Below are 27,676 nucleotides of genomic sequence, written 5' to 3'. Positions count from 1 at the left end.
AGTAGGCTTCTAAAAACGTCCTGAAAGAGAGGGAGCCACGCCTGAACTTTGTACGGCTCTTGGGTGGTGTCGGGGGAGGATTCTTTTCTTGGGGGCAAGGATTCCATGTTTGCGTCTGTGATGTGAGTGCAAGGGTTTCCTTCGCGGAGAGCACCTGCTTCGCGCAGACGAGACCTCCAGGCCCGGGAGGAGGCGTCTCGCGTCTGTCGGCAGAAGAGCAGCCCTGGCAGGGGCGCCGGTGGGGCCGCCTTTGAACCCGGGGTTGGCTCCCTTGTGGGCCAGAGCTTTGGCTGGCAGCTTCGTCCTAGGCCTAGGGCGTCAAGGGCTACCAGAGTTTGCGTGATCTGAGTAAGTACAGGGAAGCCTCCATTGGCTAAGACCGGGCTGCCTAAACTCTCTGGGTTGAGGCCATTTCCGGTCACCCAAGGCTTGCCAAGCACACCAGTCCCTGCTTCTGGTGTCTACTTGGGAAAGAACAGTAGCCATTTTCCCGCTCTTCCCCCGGCAGTAGGATCCCCGCTGCTGGTGAGTAGAGGGGGCGCGGTGAGCCAAGCCGCAGGGAGGCGCCCCACGGAGAGGTCAGCCGTGGACTCGGCGCCATGGCCTACTCTCGTGAGGCTGAGGCGCGGGCCCTTCCGGTCGCCGTTCTCTTCCGCTCGCCTCAGGTGCAGCGCGGATCCCTCCGCCGCAGCGTGCGCTGCCGGCAGCGCGGCGCTCGGCTTTCCGGCAATACCCGGATGGAGGGGTAATGGCCGCCATCTGGGACTCGCAGGCAATGAGGACCACGACAGGTATTCCCTGTGTGCGGAGCCGCCAAGACCAGTTAGGATGTCGGGACGCACAGAGAGTCAGCAAGGGACCAAGGGCGAATTCGTGGGGTGCCAGGGTTCCCCCCAAATGGTCTTGGGGGATCCGCCTCTTGTGATAGGAAGCTCATGTTAAATAGTCCCGTCCATTCAGCGCTTCCGGCCAACTTGCCGCAAAGTTTTCTAGAGAAGTCATTGGTTTTTAACCCGGGGCTCTTGCTAGCCATTAGGGCCGGTCATTGTCGCCTCGGCTTGGGCTGGTTGTAAGTTCGTCCGTAAGAGCTCCCCACAGTCTCAGAGCCGAGGACTTGGGCGCGCGCGCGCGGCGACGGTGTACTTCCGCGCGTCCGAGGGTCCGCGGAACCCCGGGGAAGGGGGCGGATCGGGCGCGGCGTTTGGGGGCGATGCGGGGGCGTTTGGCGCGCGAAGCCATCGCTCGTCGGGTTCCGCGGCTGGTGGGGACGGGACAGTCCGCACCCCTCGAGCTGGAGGTTCGCTGGCCCGCCTCGACGGCATCCCTACTATGGGCCCAGTCTATGGCTATTGGGGGTTCTTCCTTGCAGAGACTCCCCGCTATCAGGCGCACGCACTGCGCGCCCCCAGAGTTGGGCAAAAAAGTGCTCCTCTTTGTAGACCCCCCCAACCACACCCAGTGGCAGATAGATTTCTTTGTAACTGGCTTCTTGTCACTCGTAGGGTCCATCTTGAATCTGTTCTTAACATGGTGTCCTCTTTGTTAAGTGTGTAGTGTCTTGAGTTAGATGGCTTTGGTAACTCAAAAGTATTCGGTCTGAATGCATATATGATAATGTGTCTTAACTCTTATCTAGACCAATGGAACAGATGCAACTTCAAAGTTTAGAAAACAAAAGTTAAGGGTCAGTTTAAATTTAAATTCGGGTTTAAATTGGGGGTTTTTAGTGTTTGTAAGTTTATTTTTTTCAAAAGTCTTAAAAATGGGGAGGGGTGTCAGTTTTTAAGGAATTCATGAGAATGTTGAACTGTCTGTGATTATCTCAGGGATGTAATGCGAAAACAACTCACATCATGGTAGGAACATCATTAATTTGAAAGTCTGTTCTTTTAAAACACATTTTGCTAATAATAATTGAATTGCTTTTTTTTCACCCCAGTAAAACAGGTCTGATTTGAGTGTGCTGTAGAATTTGTGTGGTCAGAACAAATAGAGAACATTTAAGGTGACTTGCTGTAATTCCCTAACATTTTTAATAAAATTTTAAACATAGCTGCAGATCTGTTAATAATCCTTCAACAAAGCTGTATTTTTCTTTATAAATTCATAAGGGACAGTTCATATTAACAATTTAGGGGTATTGGCATTCTATTGGATAGGTAAGCATAGTAGACTTTACTCTTTACTGGATTTTTTTTCCAAATTATAATTACCAATTCAAACATTATATTTCTGGTGTTTAAAAGGTTTAAAAAGATAGCAACTACAATGACTATGTCTGTGTGAGCTCACAGAAAATAAACTTAAATACTGGAGGGTTTTATTGTAACACCTTCACATCTTAGGATATCTCCTGGAAGTAGTATAGTTTGGTTCCAAAAGCTGCTGCATTTTGAAATATTCTGAATGAGAAAGTTTCAATCTAAATATAGTTTGAAAAAACAAAACCTTACAATGCTCTTTCAATGCACTTTTATTGCTACTTTTTGCAATTTTGGGGCCTTACTCTCACTGAAGCATTGTGCCCTGTAGAGAGCAGTCTTCCTACTTTTCTGGGTTTCTTTTAAGTGCAAGCTTCCCCCACCCCCATCCCCACCCCCAGACAGGGTTTCTCTGTGTAGCCCTGGCTGCCCTGGAACTCACTCTGTAGACCAGACTGGTCTCCAACTCAGAAATCCGCCTGCCTCTGCCTCATAAGTGCTAGGAGGATTAAAGGCGTGTGCCACCACTGCCTGGCTAAGTGCAAGATTTAATCTTGCATTCTTCAGGTACTCAAAAGGTTTTTGTCAATAAGATGGAGAAAAGGGTTCTTACAAAATTTGAAATGTTTACTTGTTGTCTGCTCTCATGTATAGCCTATTAATTCCTATAGGCTTCACATCCTAGGCAATTGTGGGATGTTGATACCAGCATTGAGTGAGCATTGATATTGTTAACATGCTTTTGCAGTGGGCGGATAAATGGTTCAGAGTCAGATGCAATACTAGTTCTGCTTTTGCGATTTGGCTAGGGCCAGACCAGTTTTCCTTTTATTGTATTAAATGATGCTATTGTATTAAACAGATTCTTTTGAGTTGTGACTTTTGTATTGTACAAGTTATGACACGTTATCTTACACTGATGCCCAAGTACAGAGGAGCTTAAAAATGAATTAACATGCCTAACTTAAATATGAAGTGTAAATGACAAGGATAAAAGCATTTTGCTTTTGCTGTTAAAATTTTAAAATCTTCGTTTTCATTTCCAGATATCATCTCTTGATCACTGTACCTGATTGTGGCATTGTCCAAGCATTAAGTTGTGTGCCTTTGTTCCTGGGAGAAAGGTATGGATTGGAGCACTTGGGTAGATAGATTTATTAAGTTGTAAGTTCATGTGTTTTAATATTGGATTAAATACAATGAATAGTTACGTATCTCTGAATTTTCAAAGTTACTTTAGAGTTTTGTTTTTGGTCAAAATAAAAGGAATTTCTCCAGAAGTTTTTATTTTAATGCAAGCAAAAAACTAATTTTGGGTTTCATTTGTTTTATCAGAGTTCAAAGATGATTTTAACATGTAATACTAAATACAGGGCTTCTGGATAGTGAACAATAAAGACAAATATGGTAGAAACAGGTTTCAAAGCTCTATAAATGGCCAGAGTCTATGCCTTATTTTGGCAAGTGCTAGTCAGTGCACCTAAAGAAAAATAATATATATTTACGTTATGATTAATGGTTATCTACTTGAAGTTAGAAAAGAAACTGGAGAATCACTAAAGAATTATGACTGGTTACCTGGATAAGTATCTGAATGTCTTGATGTAGACAAAAAGAATGGCAAAATCCAACAAATCCATGATGTTATAAGGAGAGCTATTAAAATGTATTAGAAAATATTTTGTACCCTTATTCAAAAGCATGGTTAATCTACTCACAACACAAATATGTCTCTCACTTGTTTGTGTTACTTAGGTCTTGGAATCTTTAAAATGGGTGCCATGATATTTCATAATGCTCATTTCTAAATGCATTGTGCATATACTGAAATACTTGGCAATCATAACTATGTTCTTCCATGAACTTTACCAATAGATTATGTTCCTCTCAGGGTCTTTTTTCACAAAGGTATAGATTTTGATTTATTTAGAATTTAATGTCAACTATTGAATAGAACAACAAAGTTCAAATACAAGGTTATCATTTGTGTTCCTTCCTTAAGTAGCTCCTTTTTATGAAACATGTTCGAGGTATTGCTAGATTTCCATGGTACTTTGTTCCTTCATAAAATAATGATGAATACAGAGAATTTTTAAAACTATGTTTGATGTGTTCTTATGTAGAAGATATCATGACTAGTGAAAGTAAATAAGAAATTGCAGCACAATTACTAAACTAACTTAGATTATTACATTTGGCAGAATGCTAAGATTAGTATTGCTATTTGAGTGTTAGGAAAATGGACTATTTTTGAGTTTGAAAGCCTAGGCTTCACAGGGGTCTCATTCAAGAAGTAATAATAGGTAAAAATTAAGTATTAGCTCTATAGACATTTATTAATGCTATTTTGTTGATGTTACATATGAAGTATACCTAAATGGTATACAGTTACTTAGTGTGGTAAAGGTCTTTGTTGTGTCTACTTTGAAAACTTAAACAAAAGGTCATTGAGCTAGGGCTATATCTCTGTAGTAGAGTATTTGCCTAGCATGTGCCTGTCAGTCTCTAAATTCAATTTCCAGGTCCTCAATAAACAAATAGTCATAATTAACTTAGAATGATAGTTTGTTTCTTAAATATTACTGATTTTTCTTACCTTACCCTTTTTGAGAAATCCCTTAGTAACAGATAAATACTATACTTCTCTTAGATATACAACCAGTTCAAAAGTGATATGGCAGTAGATAACAAAATAGATAACCAAGATAAGAATTGAAATTTAAGTAAATATTTGGTTAATTACAGAATTCATCTCATGAAGAGCATGCTGGGTCATGCCTTTAATCTCAACTTAGAAGGCAGAGTCAGGAGATTCTCTGAGTTCCAGGCCAGCCTGGTCTACATAGTGTGTTCCAGGTAGCCAGGGCCACACAGTAAGCCTCTGTCTCCAAAAAAAGAAAAAGAAAGCAAGGAAAAGGAATAAATTTTTTCATCTGGATCTGAGTACTCAGAAAGATATAAAAGTTATTTTATCACCTGTTTATTAGATGCTGATGTTATCTAAGATCATGTCTTTTTCTCATAGCCAGATTATCTGACCTTTAAATTTAAGATTAACAGTTTAAGATTGTTAACCACGGTTTGCAGATTTCTCTTGTAAATGAAGATAGCAAATATCTTAGGCTGTGTGGGTCATATGGCCTCTGTAAACTGCTATCAGCTGTCATAGACTACCTTTCATTCGTAGATGAGAAAGTGTGTCTTGGACTTGTGTTTTCAGTGAAACTTATAAAACCGGCTATTAGCCAAATTTATTCCATAGGTAAAAGTGATGAGACTCTAAGTATGACTCCAGTTTATTCTGTACTCCGTCTTTGCTGATCTACCAAGGTCATTGTTACCATATTTTTTCCTCTATCCTCAACTTAAAAAATTTCTACTAGGATCATTTTCATAGATATTCATTTATACTATAGCTTGCTTATTCAAAACAAAACAAAAACAAAAACCCAATGTTTCAGTTCTGCCCATAGATCTTTTGTGGTAAACTCCCACAAAGAGTTGTCTGTACAGCAGCTTTGTTCCTATGTCTTGTTCTCATATTTTTTCTTAAACCTATATGATTCTGCCTTCTCTATTAACTCCTCCTAAATTGTTCTAGCCACTGTTCCTGGTGATTGTGACTTTAAAACCAGTGGTAATTTCTATTTTAACTCACTTAATGGAATTGATTAATTCCATTTTATTTACCTTATTCTTATAGAATATCACATTCCCATTTAGCTTCAGAATCAACGGATGTTTCTTTTCTACCTCACTAACTGTTCTTGAGGCTTTAGGCTTTGAACTTACCTGTTTTATGTTTTGGTGATTGAATTATGACTGAAGTACATAAATACAAACAGCTATATCCTGATGACAACTAAAATTTTATCTTGTAGCTAGACCTCTGTGGAGTACTCATTAAATAATTCCACTTGAATGTCAGAGACATCTTGAATTGTGCATGGATATAACTGACTTTTTGATGCATTTGCCTGCTATTTCTACAGCTTTATAAAAAGTTTTCAGTAAATGTTTGACATATATTTTATTTATATTACAATACTTATGGCTTACAGTAGATCATGGTTCTAGTTATTGGAGTTGAAAGTTTTAGTTGCTTTTGTTACATCTCTATATCAGAGAAGATAGACCAATAAATCTTATAGGTTCTTTCTTCAAAATGAATTCAGAACCTGACCATACCTTCTAGATTCTGTGAGGTCATTATGTTGTACAAGATTATAATAGCCTTTAAATTAATTCTTCAATAATTTTCATATCTCTCCAAAATCTTACACTTTTTATATAATAACCCAGATGGTCTCTTTTAAAAGTATTTCAGTGGCTGGGGAATGTAGGTTAATGGGAGTATACTTGCCTAACATGTTCAAGGCACTTGCAAGGAAGAAACAAAAAAAAAATTCAGCTCATGTCCCATCATGCAGAATAAAACCAGATTGCTTAGCATCTTCAGGCCCTATTTCTGTCCCCATGTTATATCTTTGATTCTATATTTCTTCTCTTCATGCTTTCTGATCCAGTAGTACTGATAGATGAAATATGTTAGGTATACTGCACACTCAGGATCTTGCAACTTAATATTTCTTTACTTAGAATGCTAGCTCTCTCAGCTTCTCCTTTCTTTCTCTATGTTTATTATTTATAGGCAGTGTTGTAATGTGCATTCGTGGCTGGCTGAGAACTCAGTTTGTAGACCAGACTGATCCATACCCCATAAGAACATTTGAAGTGAGTTTCCTGATATTATATTTAAAATTACAACACTCTGGTTCTTCCTTTTCCCCAATTGTTTTATCTGCTCTTGCCCCCCTTGGACCAGAATAACAGTGTCCTTTATTGTCTGAACAGTAGAATATTAGCTCTACAAGGGGAGGGATTTTTATCTGTCCTTTTTTCCCTATTGTACTCCTGTTACTTAGAGCAAAAGACTGGCACTGATTTGGTGCTTACTGCAAGCCCAGCACTATGTTGGTGGAGCAGCAAAAAGCATTATAGATATAGTCCTTATTTAGTTCATGCCATAGTGTAGAGTTAGAAGATAAATTGGCAGAGAGTTAAATAGTACTAACATATAAAAATTTAATAAAGGCATAAAATAGAGTTATTTATTTATTTTTGAAGAGGGGGTAATTTATAGAAGAGAAGGCCTTACTGAGGAGGTGATGCAAACAAGAAATTAGTGAGGATCTAGGAGACTGGTGGCTTGCTAAGATGTTTACAGATGGCAAGTTTGGCATGAAATGAAAATGAATAGGGAAGGCAAGGTAAGGTGCTTTCCCTTTTTTAATAACTACAAATACAGATTTGTTTTCTAATAGCTATAAATTATGCTTAGGTGTTTACATATCTGCATGTGGGTATGCACATTGAGTGCAGGTGCCCATTCTGGGCCAGAAGTGTCCTGTACCCTGTAGGTGGACTTACAGGTGGTTGTGAGTCACTTAATACATGTGCTGGGAACTAAACTCATGTCTGTGAAAGAGCAGCAAATGCTTTTAACTACTGAGCCATTTCTCCAGCCTCAGGTATTATTTTTTCTGTCAGGCCCCTGAAAAACGATTAAAATTTAAGTGCTGAGGTGTTAGAGATTGAATAATCTTAATTCCCCAATGTGATGGCATTAGGAGGTCAAGCCTTGGGAATTGATTAGATTATGAAGATAGATTCTTCATGAATGAAATTAGTATCCTTATTAAAAAGACCCTAGGGACTTTCTTTGCTATTTCTCTGCCATTTACAAACTAGAAAGATAACAGTAATGCTAGTGCCTTTATCATGGCCTTCTCAGATTCTGGAACCATGAGAAATAGATTTCAACTATTTCCGAGCTGCTCACTCTATAGTATGCTATTATAGAATCCTATTAGATCAGCCTAAATGGACTTAAGGTTCAGGTTCAGGAACTTTGTGACCTATATTGATAGATTATTTAGCTCCTACTGAGAGAATACGTTTTACTTTTCATATGTATCTGTGCACCACTTGTGTCCAGTGCCCATAGTGGACAGAAGAGGATGTCAGATCTCCTGGGATTAAAATTACAGATAGTTGTGACTTAACATATCAGTGCTGGGAATTGACTCCTGGTCTTCTGGAAGAGCAGCTGTTGCTCCTATCTACTGAAACATCTCTCCATCCTTAGAGAACATGTTTAGAAGAATGTGGTAGAGCAGGAAGCATGGATGCCACTTAGAAAAATGGTTACTTCAAGTAAGAGCTGATAGTAACTGGACTAAGGTGATGGCATTGGATAGCAAGGGGAGAGTGAGGGTGCAAATTATATTTTGAAGATTAAGTAGATTAAAATTACTTGTGGATCACGTGGTGGTAGTGCCCTTTCTTCCCTACACTACTCCTAAAAAACAAAACAAAACAAAACAGTATTCTGCCAGGTGTCGTGGTGCACACCTTAAATCTCAGCACTAGGAAGGCAGAGACAGGTGGTTCTCTATTAGTTTAAGGCTAGCCTGATCTATGTAGTAAGTTCTAGGATAGTCAGGGCTATGGAGAGAGACCTTGTCTCTGACAGAGAAGCAAACAAAAAACCAGTATTCCATGTAAATTTTTAATTTTTTTTCCACTCACGACCCTTTTTGCCCAATAAATTTTATGTAACTCTGGGTAAAATAGGTTTATAAAATAGGCATACAAATTAAATATTTACTGGTAGTGAGTCATAAACACTTGTTTTAAAACAAGTATTTTTACTTATATATCTGGTATACATATAGTTTTATAATTTAGCAAAGACTAAAACAAATTTACATACTAGTATGGTGGATGTGTCTGTTGTTTGTTTTTATATAAAGAATTACAATTTAGCTGAAAATTTATACTGCAGGGCGCATCTGATTTTTTTTTTTAATGGTTGATCAATATTTTGACTTTATAATACTCAGTGCCAAGAACACCACTTTATATAGATATATAATAGCAGAAGTACACTTAGGGCTTCTTCAGAAATTATTAGAAATTCTGTCCTAATCCCAGCTCAAGAATCACTTAAATAATTTTTAAAATGATAATAACAATTTATTATTATTATTATTATTATTACTGTTACTATTACTATTTTGTGCAGGGTTGGTGTGTGTGTATGTGTGTATGTGTGTGTATGTAAAAGTCAGGACAATTTGATGGGTGCCAGTTCTCTCCTTCCATCTTCAACTTGTGTTCTAGGGATTAAACTGTAGGTTTGTGCAGCAGTGGCCTTTACCTGCTGATAAAACTCAAGTTAGCGATTCAAACAGTTTTTGAAATTATGTATTCTACCCAATACAATCTAAAGATAATACTAATTAAGCACTGAGGAATGATAAGAGAAATACTACAAGCTTTTGTCTTCTCTAATTAAATCATTATATTTCTGTAAGTAGAAAGTTTTGTATGTACAGTGAAAACTGTAGTTCATAAACTGTTAAATCTGAACTGAGATGTTTCAGGCAGCATTGGTTGGCACTGTGAGACTTGAGCATATACAAGTACAAGTGTGCATGTTGTGTGTTCAGAACCAAAACTGGTAAGGTCAGGCTATGTAACAAAGGTGAGTGCTAATGGAGACACCTTAAATTCATTACACTCTAGATTATTAAATTAATGCTTGGTTGTTGTGCATTCAGAAACTTCTTACTGTTTTACCTGCATGTATGTACGTGTACTAGATGCATGTGTGATCCCAGTAGAGGCCAGAAGATAGTGTCGCATCCCCTGGAACTAGGGTTGCAGATGTTTGTGAGCTGCCATTTGGGTGCTAGGATTTGAATCCTGCTCCTCTAGAAAAGTATTCAGTGCTCTCAACTACGCCATCTCTCAGACCCCTAAAAAATTATTTTAAACTAAGAGGTATGGCTCAGTGCCTGTAATCCCAGGACTTGGAAGGCAGAGCCAGAGGTGTGCCAGTTTTAGGTGGTTTGGGGATACTTGTATTAGTACATCCTCAAGGATAGAAAGGGAAATTGGGTATTAACCCCTCTCCTAAATTATTTCAGTGACTTCTCTATGTGATTTAACTTTATTCTTGCATTCCTGTTGGTTAGTGTTGAGAACTCTGTGGTTCTAGCCTTCTCACCTAGAAGATACCTTTTGTTGTTGTTGTTGTTGATGATGATGATGATGATGATGATGATGATGATGATGATGGGGTTAAGGTTGGTGTTGGTTGGTTGGTTAGTTTTGCTTTTTTCCTTTTTGAGACAGATCTTGCTCTGTATCCTAGGCTGACTATTAATTCAGCAGTTGTCTTGTCTCAGCTTCCAATGTGCTGGGGTAACAGACATTACCTAAGGTTCAGCCTTACCTAGTTTGCCTGCTTTGCTCTAGTGTCAGAGAAGTTAACCTCATTTGCTTTCCAGCCCTTCTGCCTTTCAGAATGTTTATTATACTTTGATTGTTTTATTTTAACATGGTCTCACTATGTAACTTAGGCTGGTCTCAAGCTTGTCATCCTTCTGCCTCTGCCTTACAAACAATTAGGATTAGATGAACGTACCATTTTTTCCAGTATTTATTTACCCTTTTCCTACTTCCAAAAAACTTTTTTGTTGTTCTTGTTGTTCTTCAGTACCTTTTGTTATAGCTTATTTACCTAGAAAATCGGTTTCAAAATTGGAGTATATTCATATATATATGTCTGTATTAGCAGTTATTTTCTTTCCTTCTATTTGGTCTGAATCCTGAGTTAATTTTAGAGATTGCCTCAGATGTCTAATAATCAGTCCTTGAATTGTTTGATAATAATTAGAAAGCTGATGGGAGTTCTGTCTGAATTGATAGATGGGTTAATAAACACAGCATTTGATCCCCACTCTGGAGAGCTCTGTATGGGCTTGGTCTGTCCCATTCTGGCTCAGTGCTTTTTAAGTTGACTGGAAAAGGCACGATTTTTTTAAAACCCCAATATATTGTAGAATGGTAGTTTTTAAACTATAGTAAAAATGAACCATAAAGAATTAGAAGAAGACATTTAAAACATGAGGAGAGGAGGAGATACAAGGCCACAGAGGTTTTTTCCTAAACACCCGCTGTCCATACCAGTCTTGTAGGCTGGTGACACCGTTCAAGAACCATCATCAGATCATATTTTAAGTAACACTGTTTTAGTCTAGGAGCAATACTAGAGGTTATGGATAAAGGAAGTGGATGAGGGGAGGTTTGTGTCTGTTTGTGAATGGTTAATGAAATGCTCTTAATTTTGCTATGATACTCACTTTCTTCCTAGTGTGGCCTCTTTCACTTAGACTTTCTGTTTTACCCTGCAGAGAATACACCTTTAGATTTCTACTGTGGTGGGAGAAGAACAGTTTCATATGTGACAGACTAGGTAGGGATCAGATCTAAGTCTCAAGCAGCTCTCTCCAGATAGCACTTTGCTTTAGCTTTCCTGCTGCTTCCTGCTGCAGTTCCTGAGTCGTCAGATAATTCAGTGTAAGGTGGATCAGTTCTTAACTTTACCAACTGTAGGCCACAGACTAAGTGCTCTTGTCATTCACTGCCTGATTGCTTTCCAGCATCTAATGTTTTCTTTTTATAATACCTACACTGACAAGATGTTTGTTTTTCCACATGAATTTCTTTTTTATATAATTTTTATTTTTTATTATATTTAACACTTTTATACCAGTCATAAAAATAATGGACATGTTATTACATGAACATAAGAAGATAAAGTCTTTTTTTTGGTTTGTTTGTTTGTTTTGTTTTTAGTAGAACTTAAAATCTTGGCTCTTACTGTGGTACAAACCCCAAATAAGAACAATTTTTAGACATTGGAGTTCATTGTAGTAAGGCTATACTTCAATGTTCCCCACATCACCAAAGAATTTTACCTCCATAGTAGCTAAGCTAAGAATTGACAGTTACTCTGCACCAAGGAGAGTTGTAGGCATAATTATTTGGACACAGATTTTCTGCTATGGTCAAAGCTATTTGACTTGAGTGATTGTCATCATTATCAGCCCACAGGGAACAGGTTACATTCATTTAAGAAATGTTTTGTGTATATCCATGAAGTCATTCATCAACTGTTTGAATGAACAATGGTTCTGCTTGGAGGGTGGCACAGACATAAAGTGGGGATAAGATTCTGGTTCATTGGCTGTGATGGTTTTGAAAAGCATTCATCTCAGAAAAAGGTCATCTTTTTCAAAATTGATAACAATAATTATAAATATCAAGCAAAACATTTAGACTCACTCTTTGTTGTTCTCTTTCAAGCCACCTCCCAAATTAATTGTCTATGTTTCTTTTGGCTGTATAAATATTTTTGAAATATGTAAGCTGTTCTGAAAACTATAGTATAGTGTAAAAACGTCAAACAGTCCTACTTATAGAGAGTCTGAGATAAGAGAACTATGATTTCAAGACCATTATGTGGTACACAGCAAGACACTGTCATGTACAAACAAGTAGAAAGTGTATATGGATTGTACAATATTGGACATATCTCTCCAATTGCCGCAATTAGGAGACCACTGGGTGACAGCCAACTAATTTCTAATTCCTCATATTTTTGAACTTCAACCGATTAAGAAATGTTGGTAATATTAATTTTCTTTTTTTTTTTTTTTTTTAAAGATTTATTTATTGTTATATGTAAGTACACTGTAGCTGTCTTTAGACACACCAGAAGAGGGTGTCAGATTCCATGACAGATGGTTGTGAGCCACCATGTGGTTGCTGGGATTTGAACTCAAGACCTTCAGAAGAGCAGTCAGTGTTCTTAACCACTGAGCCATCTCACCAGCCCATTAATTTTCATATTAAGAGATAGTAAGGAAAAGTGGTTGTTACTTCCTGTTATTTTTGTTGTAAGTAGTGAAATTATGTTTGTGTGGGTTTGTCGAAAAAGTACTTTTTTGCTTTTTCCCTTCTTGTGTTGGTGTTTTCCATCTATTATCCTTTGTAGGACTGGATTTGTGGAAAGATACTGTGTAAATTTGGTTTTGTCTTGGAATATCTTGTTATCTCCATCTATGGTAATTTAGAGTTTTACTGAGTATAGTAGCCTGGACTGGCATTTGTGTCTTCTTAGGGTCTGTATGACATCTGCCCAGGATCTTCTAGCTTTCATATTCTCTGGTGTAATTCTGATAGGCCTGCCTTTATATGTTACTTGACCTCTTTCCTTTTCTGCTTTTAATATTCTTTATTTGTTTAGTGCATTTGGTGTTTTGATTATTATGTCATGGGAGGGACTTCTTTTCTGGTCCATTCTATTTGGAGTTCTGTAGGCTTCTATGTTCATGGGCATCTCTTTCTTCAGATTAGGGAAGTTTTCTGCTATAATTTTGTTGAAGATATTTACATTCCCTTTAAGTTGGGAATCTTCACTCTCTTTTATACCTATTATCCTTAGGTTTGGTCTTCTCAATGTGTCCTGGATTTCCTGGATGTTTTGGGTTAGGAGCATTTTGCAATTTTTTTTTTCTTTGACTGTTGTGTCAATGTTTTCTCAGCACCTGAGATCCTCTTTCTATCTCTTGTATTCTGTTGCTGATGACTCCTATATCTTATCCTATATCTATGACTCCTGATATCTTTCCTAGGTTTTCTAGCTCCAGGGTTGTCTCACTTTGTGATTTGTTTCTAGTTCCATTTTTAGATCCTGGATGGTTCTTTTCATTTCCTTCGCCTGTTTGATTGTGTTTTCCTGTAATTCTTTAAGGGATTTTTTTGTTTCCTCTTTAAGGGCTTCTAACTGTTTACCTGTATTCTCAAGTATTCTTTTAAGGGAATTATTATTTATTTCTTAAAGTCCTCTGTCATCACTGGGCAGTGGTGGCGCATGCCTTTCATCCCAACACTTGGGAGGCAGATGCAGGTGGATTTCTGACTTTGAGGCCAGCCTGGGCTACAGAGTGAGTTCCAGGACAGCCAGCGCTACATAGATAAACCCTGTCTCAAAAAACCAAAAAAAAAGAAAAAGAAAAAGGTCCTCTATGATCATCATGAGGAAGTGATTTTAGATCCAAATCTTGCTTTTCTGGTGTGATGGTGTACCCATGGCTTGCTATGGTGGAAGAATTGGGTTCTAATGATGACAAGTAACCTTGGTTTCTGTTGCTTATGTTCTTATGCTTGCCTCTCCACATCTGGTTATCTCCTTCCTGTTATTCTAGTTGTGTCAGAATTCCTCAGAGTCAATCTGTGATTCTGGGATCTTGAGATCCTGGTATGGCCAAGATCCTGGGATCCTGGGCATGTAAAAGCGCTTGGGAGTGGAGCTTCCTCTGGGTGTTGTGGGACTGGCTACGGAGTTTGCACCCAAGGTCTGCTCAGGATACCAGCCCAGCCCACATGAATTTATGTATTTGATATTGTATATGTTACTTTTCTGCTTTCCTAACTATACTAGTAATGCTGTTTATATTTACTTACATGTTGTAGATTTTATCATATAGTCTCTTGATCTTTGTGGGGGTTTTTTTTGTCACATTTACTAGACATAGAATAAACTTTTGGGTTTCTCCTTTCCTCTGAAAATTCTATAAATGTCTGTTTCATGTTCCATATATAATAGCACTTACAGCTAGCCAATACTGTTATGTTTTGAGTTTTTTATTTTCTTCTTACTGGTAATTTTACCTAGCTTTTGGAAAAACTGATTTTAAAAATTCAAGTCTTTTATTTTTTTAACCTCAAAATTATTTTTTCTCCCTTATAACATTAGCTGTTTTTTCCTTACTGTAATTGCCAACTATAGAACTCCTCCATTTTGAACAGTGATAGCCTGAAAATGATGAATAGAAAAGTCCAGAAATAAACAGTTCTTACATTTTTAATATCATGCTACTCTAAGTGGAGTGTTAAAGTCTATTTCTGTACATCCTGTGATGTGAATTATTTCTTAGCCTGCCCATAGTGTTTTATGCTACCTCACCTGCTAGTCACTTGGAGGTACACTGATACCAAGGTAGCTTGATATTGATGTATCATATTACCCAGTTACAGTATAGTAGCGCAGTGCTATGCCACTGTCTGTATCATTTACCTTGCCTTGGGAGCATTGTATCTTCAGGCTTCATACCAGAAGAATTTTGAATGTATATCAGGAAGGTAGTAAACAGAAACTACATACTTTTTATTATAACAGTATTCTATTTTATTGTTGTTAATCTCTTACTATGTTTTGTAAGTTAAGCTTCATCATAGATATATGTAAGAAAATAACTAGATACAGGATTTAGGTACTTCAGGTTCCAGGTATCTACTGGGGTGAGTCTCCCAGCCTCCATGTAAGGTCAGGGGATATGGAGTAGGGAGTGTTAAGTTACTTGATTTTTAAAAGAAAAAAATTCTTTTTTTTTTTTTTTTTTTTTTTTTTTTTTTTTTTTAAGAGTACTAACTCAGTATAGTCACTTCTGGATAAAAGAAAGAGAAAAAAAAAGTTTCTCTGAATAAAGTGTTTCCTTCCTTCCTCCTACCCACCCACATCACTTTATCTAGTTATTTCTGCTTCTTGTAGCTTATTGTCTTTCTGTCTGTCACACACACACACACACACACACACACACACACACACACACACACCTGCCTACCTGTTTGTTTGAGGCATGGCCCCACTGTATCTCTGGCCAGCCTAGAACTCACTATGCTCCTGACTGGCCTCAAACTCAAATCTGTCTGCCTCCCAAGTGCTGGGATTAAAGGTCCATATCTAGCCCCTGCTTATTTTTTCTAATGATATCAGTAGTTGAAATGAGATAAAACAAGATTTTCTTGTTTGTTTGTTTTTTAATTAGAAGAAAAGGTGAAATTTGGAGAGTTTTTTTTTTTTTCTTCTGATATTCACATAACTTAAGAAAATACAGTACTGGGCAGAGGAAAATAGCTGTTACTGCAGAAAGTTTGTTTTTAGTAATAATTTTCATTTTATGTCTCCTGACAGTTGATACTAGCAATTCCTCGTTCTTCCTGGCTTCTGGACTCAGCTGTGAATTCTGGATTCCTTCTTTCTCATATGTCAGCCTGAGCCTTCTTTCATCTAAAGAGCTCCAATCTGATCTTTCATTCACACTTCCAGCTCTCCCAAGGTAGGTTTAGTGGGTAAAGGGGGCACATTTTTCTTATTTCCTTTCTTTGGATATAAAAGATATTTTGTTAAATATTTGTTGATGAGTGTCTCCCATTGGACTTCTTTCTCTTTCAAAATGGTGGTTAGTATCTGTATTCGATGCTTAAACCTATAGTTCAAGCTACTCATTGGCTGAGGTGGAAAAATTGCTTGAGCCTAAAAATTTAGGGCTAGCTTGGTCAACACAGCTAATTTAGCTAGACACAATGTCACAAACATTTTTCTTTTTAAATGATGGTTGTTAGTGAGTGAACATCTGCCTTTCACTAGGTCCTTTCCTATCAAATGTTTTGTAATACGTTCTTGTAATTTGTTTTTAGATCTTCATTTTTTTTCCTCTTTTGTTACTTCATTTGTCAGTTGGTAGAGGGAAGAAAGCCTATAGTCTTATTAGCTATTATGTAGAAAACTTATTTTACTGCTTTTACAAGTGTCTTATTTCAGTGACTTAGGACATTGGTAAACTTGTGAGTAGAACCATAATTTAAATAGCACATTAAAACCAGTACTCTTTATTGGTGGAGATGGAAATTTAATTATAATAAAAATTAAAAATTAACTTAGCTCTTCCTGTAAGCGGCCAGAGGTGACCTGTAAAGATGGTTCGCTACTCTGTTGACCCAGAGAACCCCACAAAATCATGCAAATCAAGAGGTTCAAACCTTCACGTTCACTTTAAGAACACTCCGGGAAACTGTCCAAGCTATCAAGGGTATGCATATCCACAAAGCCACCAAGTACCTGAAGGATGTCACCTTAAAGAAGCAATGTGTGCCATTCCGGCGGTATAATGGTGGAGTCGGTAGGTGCACCAAGGTCAATCAGTGGAACTGGACACAGGGACGGTAGCCAGAAAAGAGTGCTGAATTTTTGCTGCACATGCTTAAAAATGCAGACAGTAATGCTGAACTTAAGGATTTAGGGGTACATTCTCTAGTCATTGAACACATCCAGGTGAACAAGGCACCTGAGATGCGCTGATGAATCTACAGAGCTCATGGCCGGATTAACCCATACATGAGCTCCCCCTGCCACATTGAGATGATCCTCACTGAGAAGGAACAGATTGTTCCAAAGCCAGAAGGGGAAGTTGTATAGAAGAAAAAGATATCCCAGAAGAAACTGAAGAAACAAAAACTCATGGCATGGGAATAAATTCAGCATAAAATAAATGCAGATAAAGTAAAAAAAAAATTAATAGATGGGGGGTCAAATTATAAAATTCCTGTCCTTATGTTACCTGAGGTATCTATAACATAGTTTATTCTTTCTTTTTTTTATTACCCAGAAGTAGCAGCTCTAGTGTTAAGTTATTCTCTGGTGGTATTGCTTACACACAATGGGTGTGCTTTAGATAAATCTTTCAGATAAAGTTGGAATTTAAGAGCAAATTACAAGCCCTCAACTACCTGAAGTATATGAGCTCTTACTATACTACATTGACATTTAACATTAATTGACAGTTATCAACTTTAAAAGCTAATGGTGGGGTTTTTTTTGTAAATTAAGCACTTTTGTAACTAATCATTATTGAATTATCTTTAAGTTCTGTCTGGATAAAGGAGAGCATTCAGTTAGACACTCTTATATCCTGGCTTCCCAACAGTTGTAGTTACGTTCAATAGCTTTTCTTCTTTTAGGGCCCCCATCCCTTTCATATGACCTTCCTTGAACTCTCTCTCACCCCCTTTTGGCGATACTAACATTTTAAACATCCCATTCTAGGTTTGCTATTTCAAAAGTTTACGAGTCAGTAACTTAGTTTGCTCTCCATAAATAGGCTTATCAGATCAAATAGGGACTTTGATGAAAATTTCCTTATTAATATTATCATTGAAAATCTTGCTTTGAAACTTTATTAATGCACCAAAATAGTTGGTAGGAAGCTTGCTTATATATTATATTGTTTTTTTCTTTATGTTTTGAGTTTTTAGTATATTGTAATTTTCTACTAACAGTCATTTCAATTTAAATCCCTTTTATATGAAGAAAAGGTAAATACACATTTAGCTCATGTTACTCATAGAACACAATTGTCTTTCTGTTCAGAAAGAAGCACAAAAAATAAATACAGGCTATACATTATAGAGAAAAATTAATGTGTATAATTCTTTAATAATACTTCCAGTGTATATTTCTAATTTTGTTGGATATAAGGAATTTTTAGAACTGCAGAAATATGTATTAGGATGAAGACAAATCTATATCTAGAGATACTTCAGAAATATTTATTGTGCAATATGATGAAAGTAGAGTTCCTGTAGCTGCTTTTGGTTTTTGTTGGTTTGTTTTAGCTTTTAAAAGGAACTATTGTTTAGCATTTATTTATTTATTTACTTGTTTACTTACTTATTTATTTTAATATGTGCATTACAAGAGACAAAACACAAGAACAAAGTCATCCAGTCATGAGCAGCTCAGCTTTGATGCACCCTAGATATTGTTTCCCTGGTCAGAGCCTGTAACAGCCTTTGTAGTAGCAAAAGAGTTGGGGTAAAGTTCCACCAGCAGTAAGGATGTGAAATGTTCTGTAGCCATCAGAAGGGGGATCTAATCTGTTTATGCTGGTGTTCTTAAAAAGAAGTCTATAATACAACAGTAAAAAAAAGTCAAGGTATGAAAATCTTGTGGTAATACTTTATGCAAGAACAAACAAAATCTTATATATGTATTTATGTTGCTTTTGCATTTATTTTGTACATTCCTACCATTTGGTAACAGTGCTCTGGTTTTCTTCTAGGGAAGTATCCAGTAGTTGCTAATTTCAGTTCATGCTTGATGGTGTTTTTTGCTTCTGGCTCTCATGAGTGACCTGTAATCAGGTATGGTCCTTCATAAAACTGTAGGGAATCACACTTAAGAAAATTTGGGCCAAGACTGTCCTACTTTAGGAGGATGATATGTTCTTTCATTAAGTCTGGACCTTGAAAGGTGTTAACTTTAACTTGACCAGTCATTTTGGCATCACATGGTGCCTAACCTAAGTGAAGGAAAGATACCAAAAGCTAAAGTGATACTACTGTTCATGTTATTAGATGAAGCCACCTTTAAACCTGGGTGTTCTTAACAGATCAGGTCTTTGTGTCTTTAGTATATGTGATTAGCATTCCTGCTTTGTTGATTCAGAATGAACTTAAAAATATGAAATTTACTTTTAATTTTGTGATGAAATTTTCAATTCTTTGTTTAATTATAGGTGAATTGATTTGAGGAAAATCCTGATTATTTTGAAGATGTTACAGCTCAGTATTATTTTGTGTTTAAATCACAAATAACTTCACAAGTTTTCAGAACAAAAGAAACTGGACTTTTTTTTTAATTAAATCATGCCATTTGAACAGACACAGCTATATTGTGATGAAAAACAAACTACTTTGAAAAAATTGGATACAAGAAATGAGATAGCAGATACTATTGGATCAATACCTACACCAAAAATTTCAGAAACTAGTTTTCATTATGAACTAAAAAATGTGAACATCTGTTTACCCAAGATAAATATTCCAAATGAAATCTTAATGAAACATGAAGTTGAAAAATACAGATTATTATTTCAGAGTAAACCACAGACTGCAAGGAAATCTATCAGCGTAAAAACTGTAAGCTGTGCTGAGGAGTGTGTCCTGCTTTGTAAATCTGAGCGAGCTGAAGATGAGACTGTAAATATGTCTGCAAAAATACTCAACTTTAGTTGTTCCAAATGCCAAGACAGTACTCAGTATAGTCCAAATGATTTGCAGAAACACTTTGAAATGTGGCACCATGGTGAATTACCTTCGTTTCCTTGTGAAATGTGTAGTTTTTCAGCAAGTGACTTCCAGATATTTAAACAACACCGAAAAACCCATAGGAACACTTTTGTAAAATGTGATATTTGTAACAGTGAACGTTCATATACTTTATTGGACTTGACAAAACACTTCACATCTAAACATTGTGTTAATGGCAATTTTCAGTGTGAAGAGTGTAGATTCTTTACCCAGGATGTTGGCACATTTGTCCAGCACATTCATAGACATAAAGAAGTGCATTATAAATGTGGAAAATGCCATCACCTGTGTTTTACCAAGGGAGAGCTTCAGAAGCACCTTCGTGTCCACTCTGGTACTCTTCCCTTCACTTGTCACTACTGTAGCTATGGTGCCATTCATAAAGACCAACTTGTCAGACATGTTATAACCTTGCATAAAGAACACTTATATGCAAAAGAAAAACTGGAAAGAGACCAATATGATAAAAGGGTGGCAAAGACTACAACAGGACTTAAACTGATACTTAAAAGATACAAAATAGGTCCAACAAAGACATTTTGGAAACGTAAGACAATTACCAGTGGGAATGAGGAAAGTATAGGGAAAAATGCTCAAGCATTTAATATAGTGAGCAAAACACAGACTAAATCTGAAGACCAGAGTCAAGAGCAAGTAAATGAAGAAAACGGTGAAAGACAGCACTGTGAAAATGGTGATAAGCCCATAGAATCAGAGTCAGAAAAGGCAACTGTGCAATCCTCTCGGCAATATAATAAAGCTGATGAGGGAGCAAGTGCTACTTCAAGTATCTTGAGTGCTGTACAAGGACCTACAGTGTTACTGGTGAGAAATAATAAGATAACAATTCCTGCTAACTACAGTGCTAAGTTTATGGGCTTCAAGATGGTAGATGGGAGACAGCATATCGTAATAAAATTGTTGCCTGCCAATAAGCAGATTTTACCTTCACCAGCCTTACAATCGAACCAAGAAAAGAATAGTACAGCTAATTTGTCACCACAGGCTGTGGACAACACTGGATTTGCAACTGGATTAACAAACAAAGTGAATGACACAGCTTTTGTGAAAGCAGCTCCACCTTCATGTTCATCTCCTGTGCTTTCCAGGAAAGTAGTTTCTGAAAAGGAAGCAGCTTTCATATCTGAAAAGAATAATATACTTCAGATGGTAGATGACAGTAAACGTTTATCTTCATTGCCAACAACATCAGAATCAGTTACTACATCAGAATCAGTTACTACATCAGTATGTTTGACTACAAAAGTTGAAGCAAGAGATAATGTTGACTTGTGGGAAAACCATAATACTCAGAGTCATCCAGACGCATTAGGTACCTCTATCAACAGTCCAGATAAAGTCAACCTTACTACTAAGCCAAATGCGTACAATTCTGGAGATATGCATAATTATTGCATTAATTATGTCAATTCTGATTTACCTGCTGAATCCTCCAATTCTTTTGAGTTTTCTAACCAAGGATCATTACCTTTTCATAATTACTCAAAGGTAAATAATAAACGCCGTAGGTGTTCAAGAGCAACATTGTGTGAAAACCTTCAGAGGGAATCTTCGAATACAACAGTTACTCAACAATCAACTAGTGATAGTGACACAGCTTCGCCACTAAAGAGACAGGAGAGCTCCAACTCAGATAGCCTGTTAGCATCTGTCAGCCCTTTAGGTGGAACTGTAAAAATAAAAACTGAAATTGAAGAACCATGCAATTTAGATGAAACACAAAACTTTAATGAACAGAGCCTCTTCACTAATGAAAACCAAAATTTATTGAATGTGACTGAAGAACCTAAATGGGATGACATTTCCAGTGCCAGCTCCCCTATAATGCCTCGGATCACATCTGTGTTCTCTCTCCAGAGTGAGCAGGCTTCAGAATTTTTGCCACCTGATGTAAACCAGTTTCTTCAAGATACGTTAAAACCAAAATCTTATATAAAGGAAGATTCTAATAACATTCCAAGTAAAAACCTTCCACTTGATAGTGACCAAACACTTAAAAAGACCGAGGAAGAAGTGATAAAATCTTCAAAAGACTTCCAAATGCAAGACATCATCCCAGTTCCTTCTACTAGTGTAGGTGTTACTGTGCCTGCAAATGATCTGAATTCAAAATGTAATGGACAAGAAAAACAAGTACTGTCAGTATTACAAGATGTGAGAGATTCAGAGGTGACCAATAAAATTCCAAGTATCATCACATTACTTAAGACTCAATCAGATGCTATAATAACACAGCAGCTTGTAAAAGACAAACTCCGAACCACAACACACCATTCAGGTCCTGTATATGTTCAGAATCCATTTCTAACCTCAGAACAGAAGAATCCTGTGTTTGTTCAAACTCCAAAAGGTTTTATTATACCACTGCATGTTGCTAACAAATCTGGATTGCATGTTTTCTCTGGAAGACCAGTTCCTTTGGTTAATACACAGAGTGTACCTGCTACTCTCCTTGTAAACAAGAAACCTGGAATGGTTTTGGCAGTTAATAATGGGAAACCTGAAGGTGTTCCCACTGTGAAGACTGAGAATGTTCATAGTTATGGAACTGTGACTAAGGAACCTTGCAAAACACCTTTTCTGAAGGCAGAATCCAACAATAACTGTCTTACACCTGGACTTTGTTCTAGTATTGGCAGTTGTATGAACATGAAAACTTGCTCAGAGAATACATTGCCATTGAGAGGTTCATATATTATTAAAACATCAGTAAGTTCTTCAGTGAAAGCTGTTCCTTTTGCTAACATTCTACCTGAGCAGCAGGGCCCTAAGATGAATATCTTGAATACAGTAAAAAAACAGAATGAAAATTTACCAAAAGCATCTTTCTATACCCTCATGCCTGATGGTAAACAAGCTGTATTTTTTAAATGTATGATGCCAAATAACACTAAATTGCTTAAGCCTAAGTTAGTCCAAAATAGTACCTACCAACGTATTCAGCCAAAGAGACCTGCAGGAGTACCACAGAAAATACTTGTAAGGATTTTAAATCCTGTTTTAAATATGAGTGCTGTTAATAATCTTTCAGTTAGCAACTCTGCATCCTCATTCCAGAAGGAGATTATACCACCTCAACCAACTGGAGAGCAGAAAGAGCCAGAATCTTCTAGAGATGCCTTACCAGTCTTAGTGCATGATTTGATGCCAGCAAATGAAACTGTTCTTTCTTCTACTGCAGCATGCCCAGGATCTTCTAAGGAACCAGTATATATCAGTGAGCATTCAGAAACAAGAGTGTTAAGAGGTAAAGCAAATTGTACAATTGCGAGAAATTTTAATAAAGGAAAGACTTGTAAAAATAAGTTTGCAAAAATTAAAACTCGTATAAGTCAAGATTCTGAAACTGCTTTTGTATCTAGAAACAGAAACTGTAAACGAAAGTACATTGATAATTACCAAGAACCTCCAAGGAAAAAGTCAACATTGCATAGAAAGGGTAAAGAAAGGGCTAATGCTGAAGATGTCCAGGAAACATTTGCATTTAGCAGACCTAGGCTTCCAAAGGATTCTAGTAGAACTTTGAGACTTTTCCCTTTTAATTCCAAACAGCTTGTGAAATGTCCTAGGAGAAACCAACCAGTTGTGGTTTTGAACCATCCTGATGCAGATGCCCCAGAAGTAGAACGTGTAATGAAAACTATCACAAAGTTTAATGGACGTGTACTAAAGGTTTCATTGTCCCAAGCAACTATTAATGCTTTACTGAAACCAGTTTCCAACACTTGTGAGACAACATACAATGACTTTTCCAAGAAACAAAAAATGCTTAAACCTGTTAATTCTGTGAAAGAAAGATTTGTGCTAAAACTAACACTCAAAAAGACAAGCAAAAATAATTACCAGATTGTAAAAACTACCTCCGAAGATGTCTTGAAATCTAAGTTTAACTGCTGGTTCTGTGGTAGAGTTTTTGACAATCAGGATGTGTGGGCTGGCCATGGACAGAGACATTTAGTGGAAGCTACTCGGGATTGGAATATGTTAGAATAACTTACTGTGATTACCAAGGAAAAGATAGCCTAGAAGGAAAAAATGTATTGGTATAATTCAGGCATTTTCTATGTTGGTACAGTTTTAAACATTTCTAAGAGTTGGTTATATTTCTGTGGAAGAACAAAAGCTTTATATGTGGTATTAGGAAATACCACAGTTAACATAGGTTTTGAAAGAAAGTAATTAGCACAGACCTTGATTTAGTTGTGTAAAGATGCATCTGTGGACAGTAAGGGTAAGGAAATTTTTGACAAGAGTTTTCCCAATTGAATTTAGAGACTGACTAGAAGGGAATGGTGGACAGCCTCATTCCCTTTCTTCTCCCACAAGCCTTACAGAGCTGACAAGATTTTCTTTGGAGGTGGAGAATCTTCTCACAAATGGTTTCCTACTACTCGTAAAGATGGACTGAGCTTAGATAAAGTTACTTTCTATCATAGGTCATTTGAAAGGTATTAATGTTCTTTGAAGCTACATCTTGCTGAACTGTAGTTAAACTTGAAATAGTGCTTGAATAGTTTCGGGCAAGTAAATCCTGTTGGTGTTGCTCTGCCTTGTATCAGATTGGAATGCCATCTCAAGATGATTGCCCTTTCCTGTGGCTGTCTCGATCACTGCAGCAAGTGGGGCAATCTCCAGAGGAGAAACACACTTTCTAAAATCCACTTGAACTTCAACATTTTCCTGAATTTGGTCCTATTTTCCAGTGATCCCCTTGCACAGAAGTATGCTTATCCACTGGAAGTGTCCATAACCAAATGACTTTTTTTATCTCCCTCGGTTGGCATCCCCTCAAAATGAACAGAAGAACATAGAAGCACTTCAAAGGGAATGGCTTTTCTTGAAAATTAAAACTATTTTTACAGAGATAATATTTTGAAGAAAGGTTAACAAAGCAGATTATATTTTTGCTTGTGTTTAATTACTGTTCTAACCTAAACATGTCCACATTAGGATAGACCATTTTCAGGAAGACCAACAACCCAAAATAGTGTTAATAGTTGGCACTTGAAAATAGAGAAGCAAGCATTAATGATGGACTCAGTAGCAGTTCATAAAACTTGAAAAATTCCTAAGAGACATGCCCAACAATTTCAAAATGGATATTTTCATAACAGTCCATTTACTGTATACATTTGCATCAATTTTTTTGTCTTATTGGATAATGAAGTTATATTAGAAGATGATGTTCTATGTAATTTTTTTTGTTTTGTTACTATACATGTTAATGACATTTTCATTGATTGGATCAAAATTTCAGGGCTTTTTTTGTATATAACAAAAATGTACATATTTTTGTACTTGATTGTGTAAATTTGCACAAGAAGTTTATGACACAAAAAGTATTTTCTTTTTAGTTCTCTGCATGCATTAATAAAAGTGGGTGATTAAAAAAAAAAGGACTGTACCCATGTTATTTTTATTGGTTTTTATTTCTGACATTTTTTTGTTTTGTTTTGGTTGGGGACATACATTTTATTTTTTTCAGGGATTAAACACTATTGTTAGCAAGTGCCTAAAAATGATATGAACTGTTTACACATGCCAACTGTAACAGTAGGTCCTAAATGGGCCCATCCCCCTAATAGTTTTGATTTAAACAAAGCCATAAATAGATGCTTCAAGCTATATTGCTATGCACATTATACTTGTACTGTTTTTGTGCAGTTTATCTACTTTCTTAGTGGAGTATTTTTTTGTATAAAACCTGTAATAATTGTTTCTTGAATTGAGCCTGAGTGGAATTGGTTAAAAATACACAGTATATATTAATAATGTACATGATGTTTAAAGAATGGTAAGCATTGTTAATTTCCTTGTTCATTGTTATTGAAGGTTTTCTTCAATTAAACTTAAGCTTGTGTTTACATGAGAGTTTCTTTTTCTCTTTTTTTTTTTTTTAAACTGAGCTAAAATGTAGTGGAAAGTCTGATGGGAAATCTCTTCCTCCCCTTCTGTCTATTTAATGTCTGAGAAGACTACAGAATAAACATGGGGCTTTTCTTTTTCTTCAGAAATTAATATTTGAACTTTGAGAAACATATTTAGCATAACGTGCCCTTGGCTTTGCTGGGAAAGCTTTTGATCTTTAGGAACTTTGTTGTTATGAATAGGTTCCCTTTTGTGTCTAGGAGAGAGAAAAGGCTATCCCAACAGTCCAAATATATGTCAGGGCCTGGAAAGAGGCTCTGGTTAAGAGCACTTGCTGCTTTTACAGAGGACCCAGCTCCAGATCCCAACACCCATGTGTTGACTCACAATCCCTTGTAACTCCAGTTCAATGGGTTCTGACTCCTATTCTCCAAGGACACTGCATGCATGTGTACAGATATACATGCAGACAAAATGTCCACATATATGTGATTTTTAAAAAAAGCAAAATGAAGGTATACATTTAGAGAAGGGCAAAATATTGATAATTAGCCTTCATATCTTCAAAATTATAAGATGTGCACTGAGTGTTGGGTTCTAAAACCACTTACTAAGGGAACAGACCCATTTATAGAAAAGGGCACAAAATTGTCTACATGATTCATCTAAAGGAAAAGCTAGTCTAAGAAATAAATAGTATTTCTCAGTGGGCAACTCAACTTCACTGACTATATTTTCCTCAGTTTTGCCCTGCCTGTAACTCCTTCCTCAACCTGCAGTTCCATAAGCAAAGATGTTCAGAAGAATGCTAGAGTGAGCATCAAAAATTAGCCTATTGCCTATCTTGAGTCTATTAGGTTCTCCATAGATGGAACTAACACAAGGTATAAGTATTTGACTTCTGTTGGATGTGTTGGCCTCTGCAATAAGGGGGTCTGGGAAACCCTATAAATAGCTTGCATACTAGAGACTCAAAGACAACTGGTAATGTGGCTCAGAACAAGAACCCAAGCCTATGAATTGCTGGGATTCTTCAGTCCAAGATCAAAAGCCTAAGAGCCAGGGTACTTTTAACATCTAAAGTCTAGAGAGCTAGGAGTTCTAACATCCAAAGGCATATAGGCATCCAAAGTCCTATATTTGGAGGAACAGACGGCATGTCCCAAGCCCACCTACTCCACCATCTTTTTTGGAAATAACCCTTACACAGGAAAAAAAAAAGTTCTTAAGTTAGTCTTTATTTCAGCGAAAGTGATGTCTTAAAAACATCACAGTTCTTTTCCATATTCAAAACATGAGCAGTTCCTATTCAAGAATACTGCTAAAAATGGCAATCAGAATGGTAGGAAAGGCCAACAGTTGTGGGTCATACTAACAGGTATCACACAGGAGTTTTAAGAAAACCAATCAGTTCACATGCAGGCTCTAATTTAGAAGGAATGACCAGGGGGATTCTGGCTTGCAAGTTTCTGGATGAACACAGGCAAATCTATAAACTCCCTAATAGGTGAGAGCTGTCTTAAGGGCACATGGGTTTTGTGACAAAGAATGTAAACCTCACAGATGCAGAGGAGTGACCACTAAACATGGGAATTCAAGAGCAACTCCTAAGAAAGTCAAACTTAAAAAATCCAGGGGTTCGGGGGACTTTAATAATAAGAACTAGACTTCTAAATCAGCTCAGCCAAATCACTACAAAGTAGCACATCTGAGGTTTGTGTGTGTGTAAGATTATAGGA

The 27,676-nt window shown here is 37.0% G+C and overlaps 1 protein-coding gene and 1 pseudogene across 6 annotated transcripts; both read left to right on the top strand.

Annotated features, from left to right (window-relative positions):
* Positions 1-677: 677 nt before the first annotated feature.
* Positions 678-25,933, top strand: Znf518a (zinc finger protein 518A). 6 transcript variants are annotated; one of them, XM_052186153.1, is made up of 6 exons: positions 678-791; positions 1,940-2,005; positions 3,248-3,325; positions 16,093-16,237; positions 19,019-19,100; positions 19,475-25,933. In XM_052186153.1, the coding sequence occupies exon 6, from the start codon at positions 19,605-19,607 to the stop codon at positions 24,060-24,062; it is 4,458 nt and encodes a 1,485-aa protein (XP_052042113.1). In that variant the 5' UTR covers positions 678-791; positions 1,940-2,005; positions 3,248-3,325; positions 16,093-16,237; positions 19,019-19,100; positions 19,475-19,604; the 3' UTR covers positions 24,063-25,933. The 6 variants fall into 6 exon arrangements, with proteins under 6 accessions (XP_052042113.1, XP_052042097.1, XP_052042105.1 ...); XM_052186145.1 differs by lacking the exon at positions 678-791 and adding an exon at positions 868-1,069; XM_052186137.1 differs by lacking the exon at positions 1,940-2,005.
* On the top strand, positions 16,846-17,488 carry LOC127687499 (60S ribosomal protein L17-like; annotated as a pseudogene).
* Positions 25,934-27,676: the final 1,743 nt, after the last annotated feature.

This window comes from Apodemus sylvaticus, chromosome 1 (assembly GCF_947179515.1).
Source record: "Apodemus sylvaticus chromosome 1, mApoSyl1.1, whole genome shotgun sequence".
In the NCBI taxonomy this organism is placed as follows: Eukaryota; Metazoa; Chordata; class Mammalia; order Rodentia; family Muridae; genus Apodemus; species Apodemus sylvaticus.
Note: the sequence above shows the minus strand (reverse complement) of the source record. Positions and strands in the feature narration are given on the sequence as shown.

Coding starts and splice junctions, on each gene's coding strand:
- Znf518a (XM_052186137.1), top strand. CDS start 19,605: ATGCCATTTGAACAGACACAGCTATATTGTGATGAAAAACAAACTACT.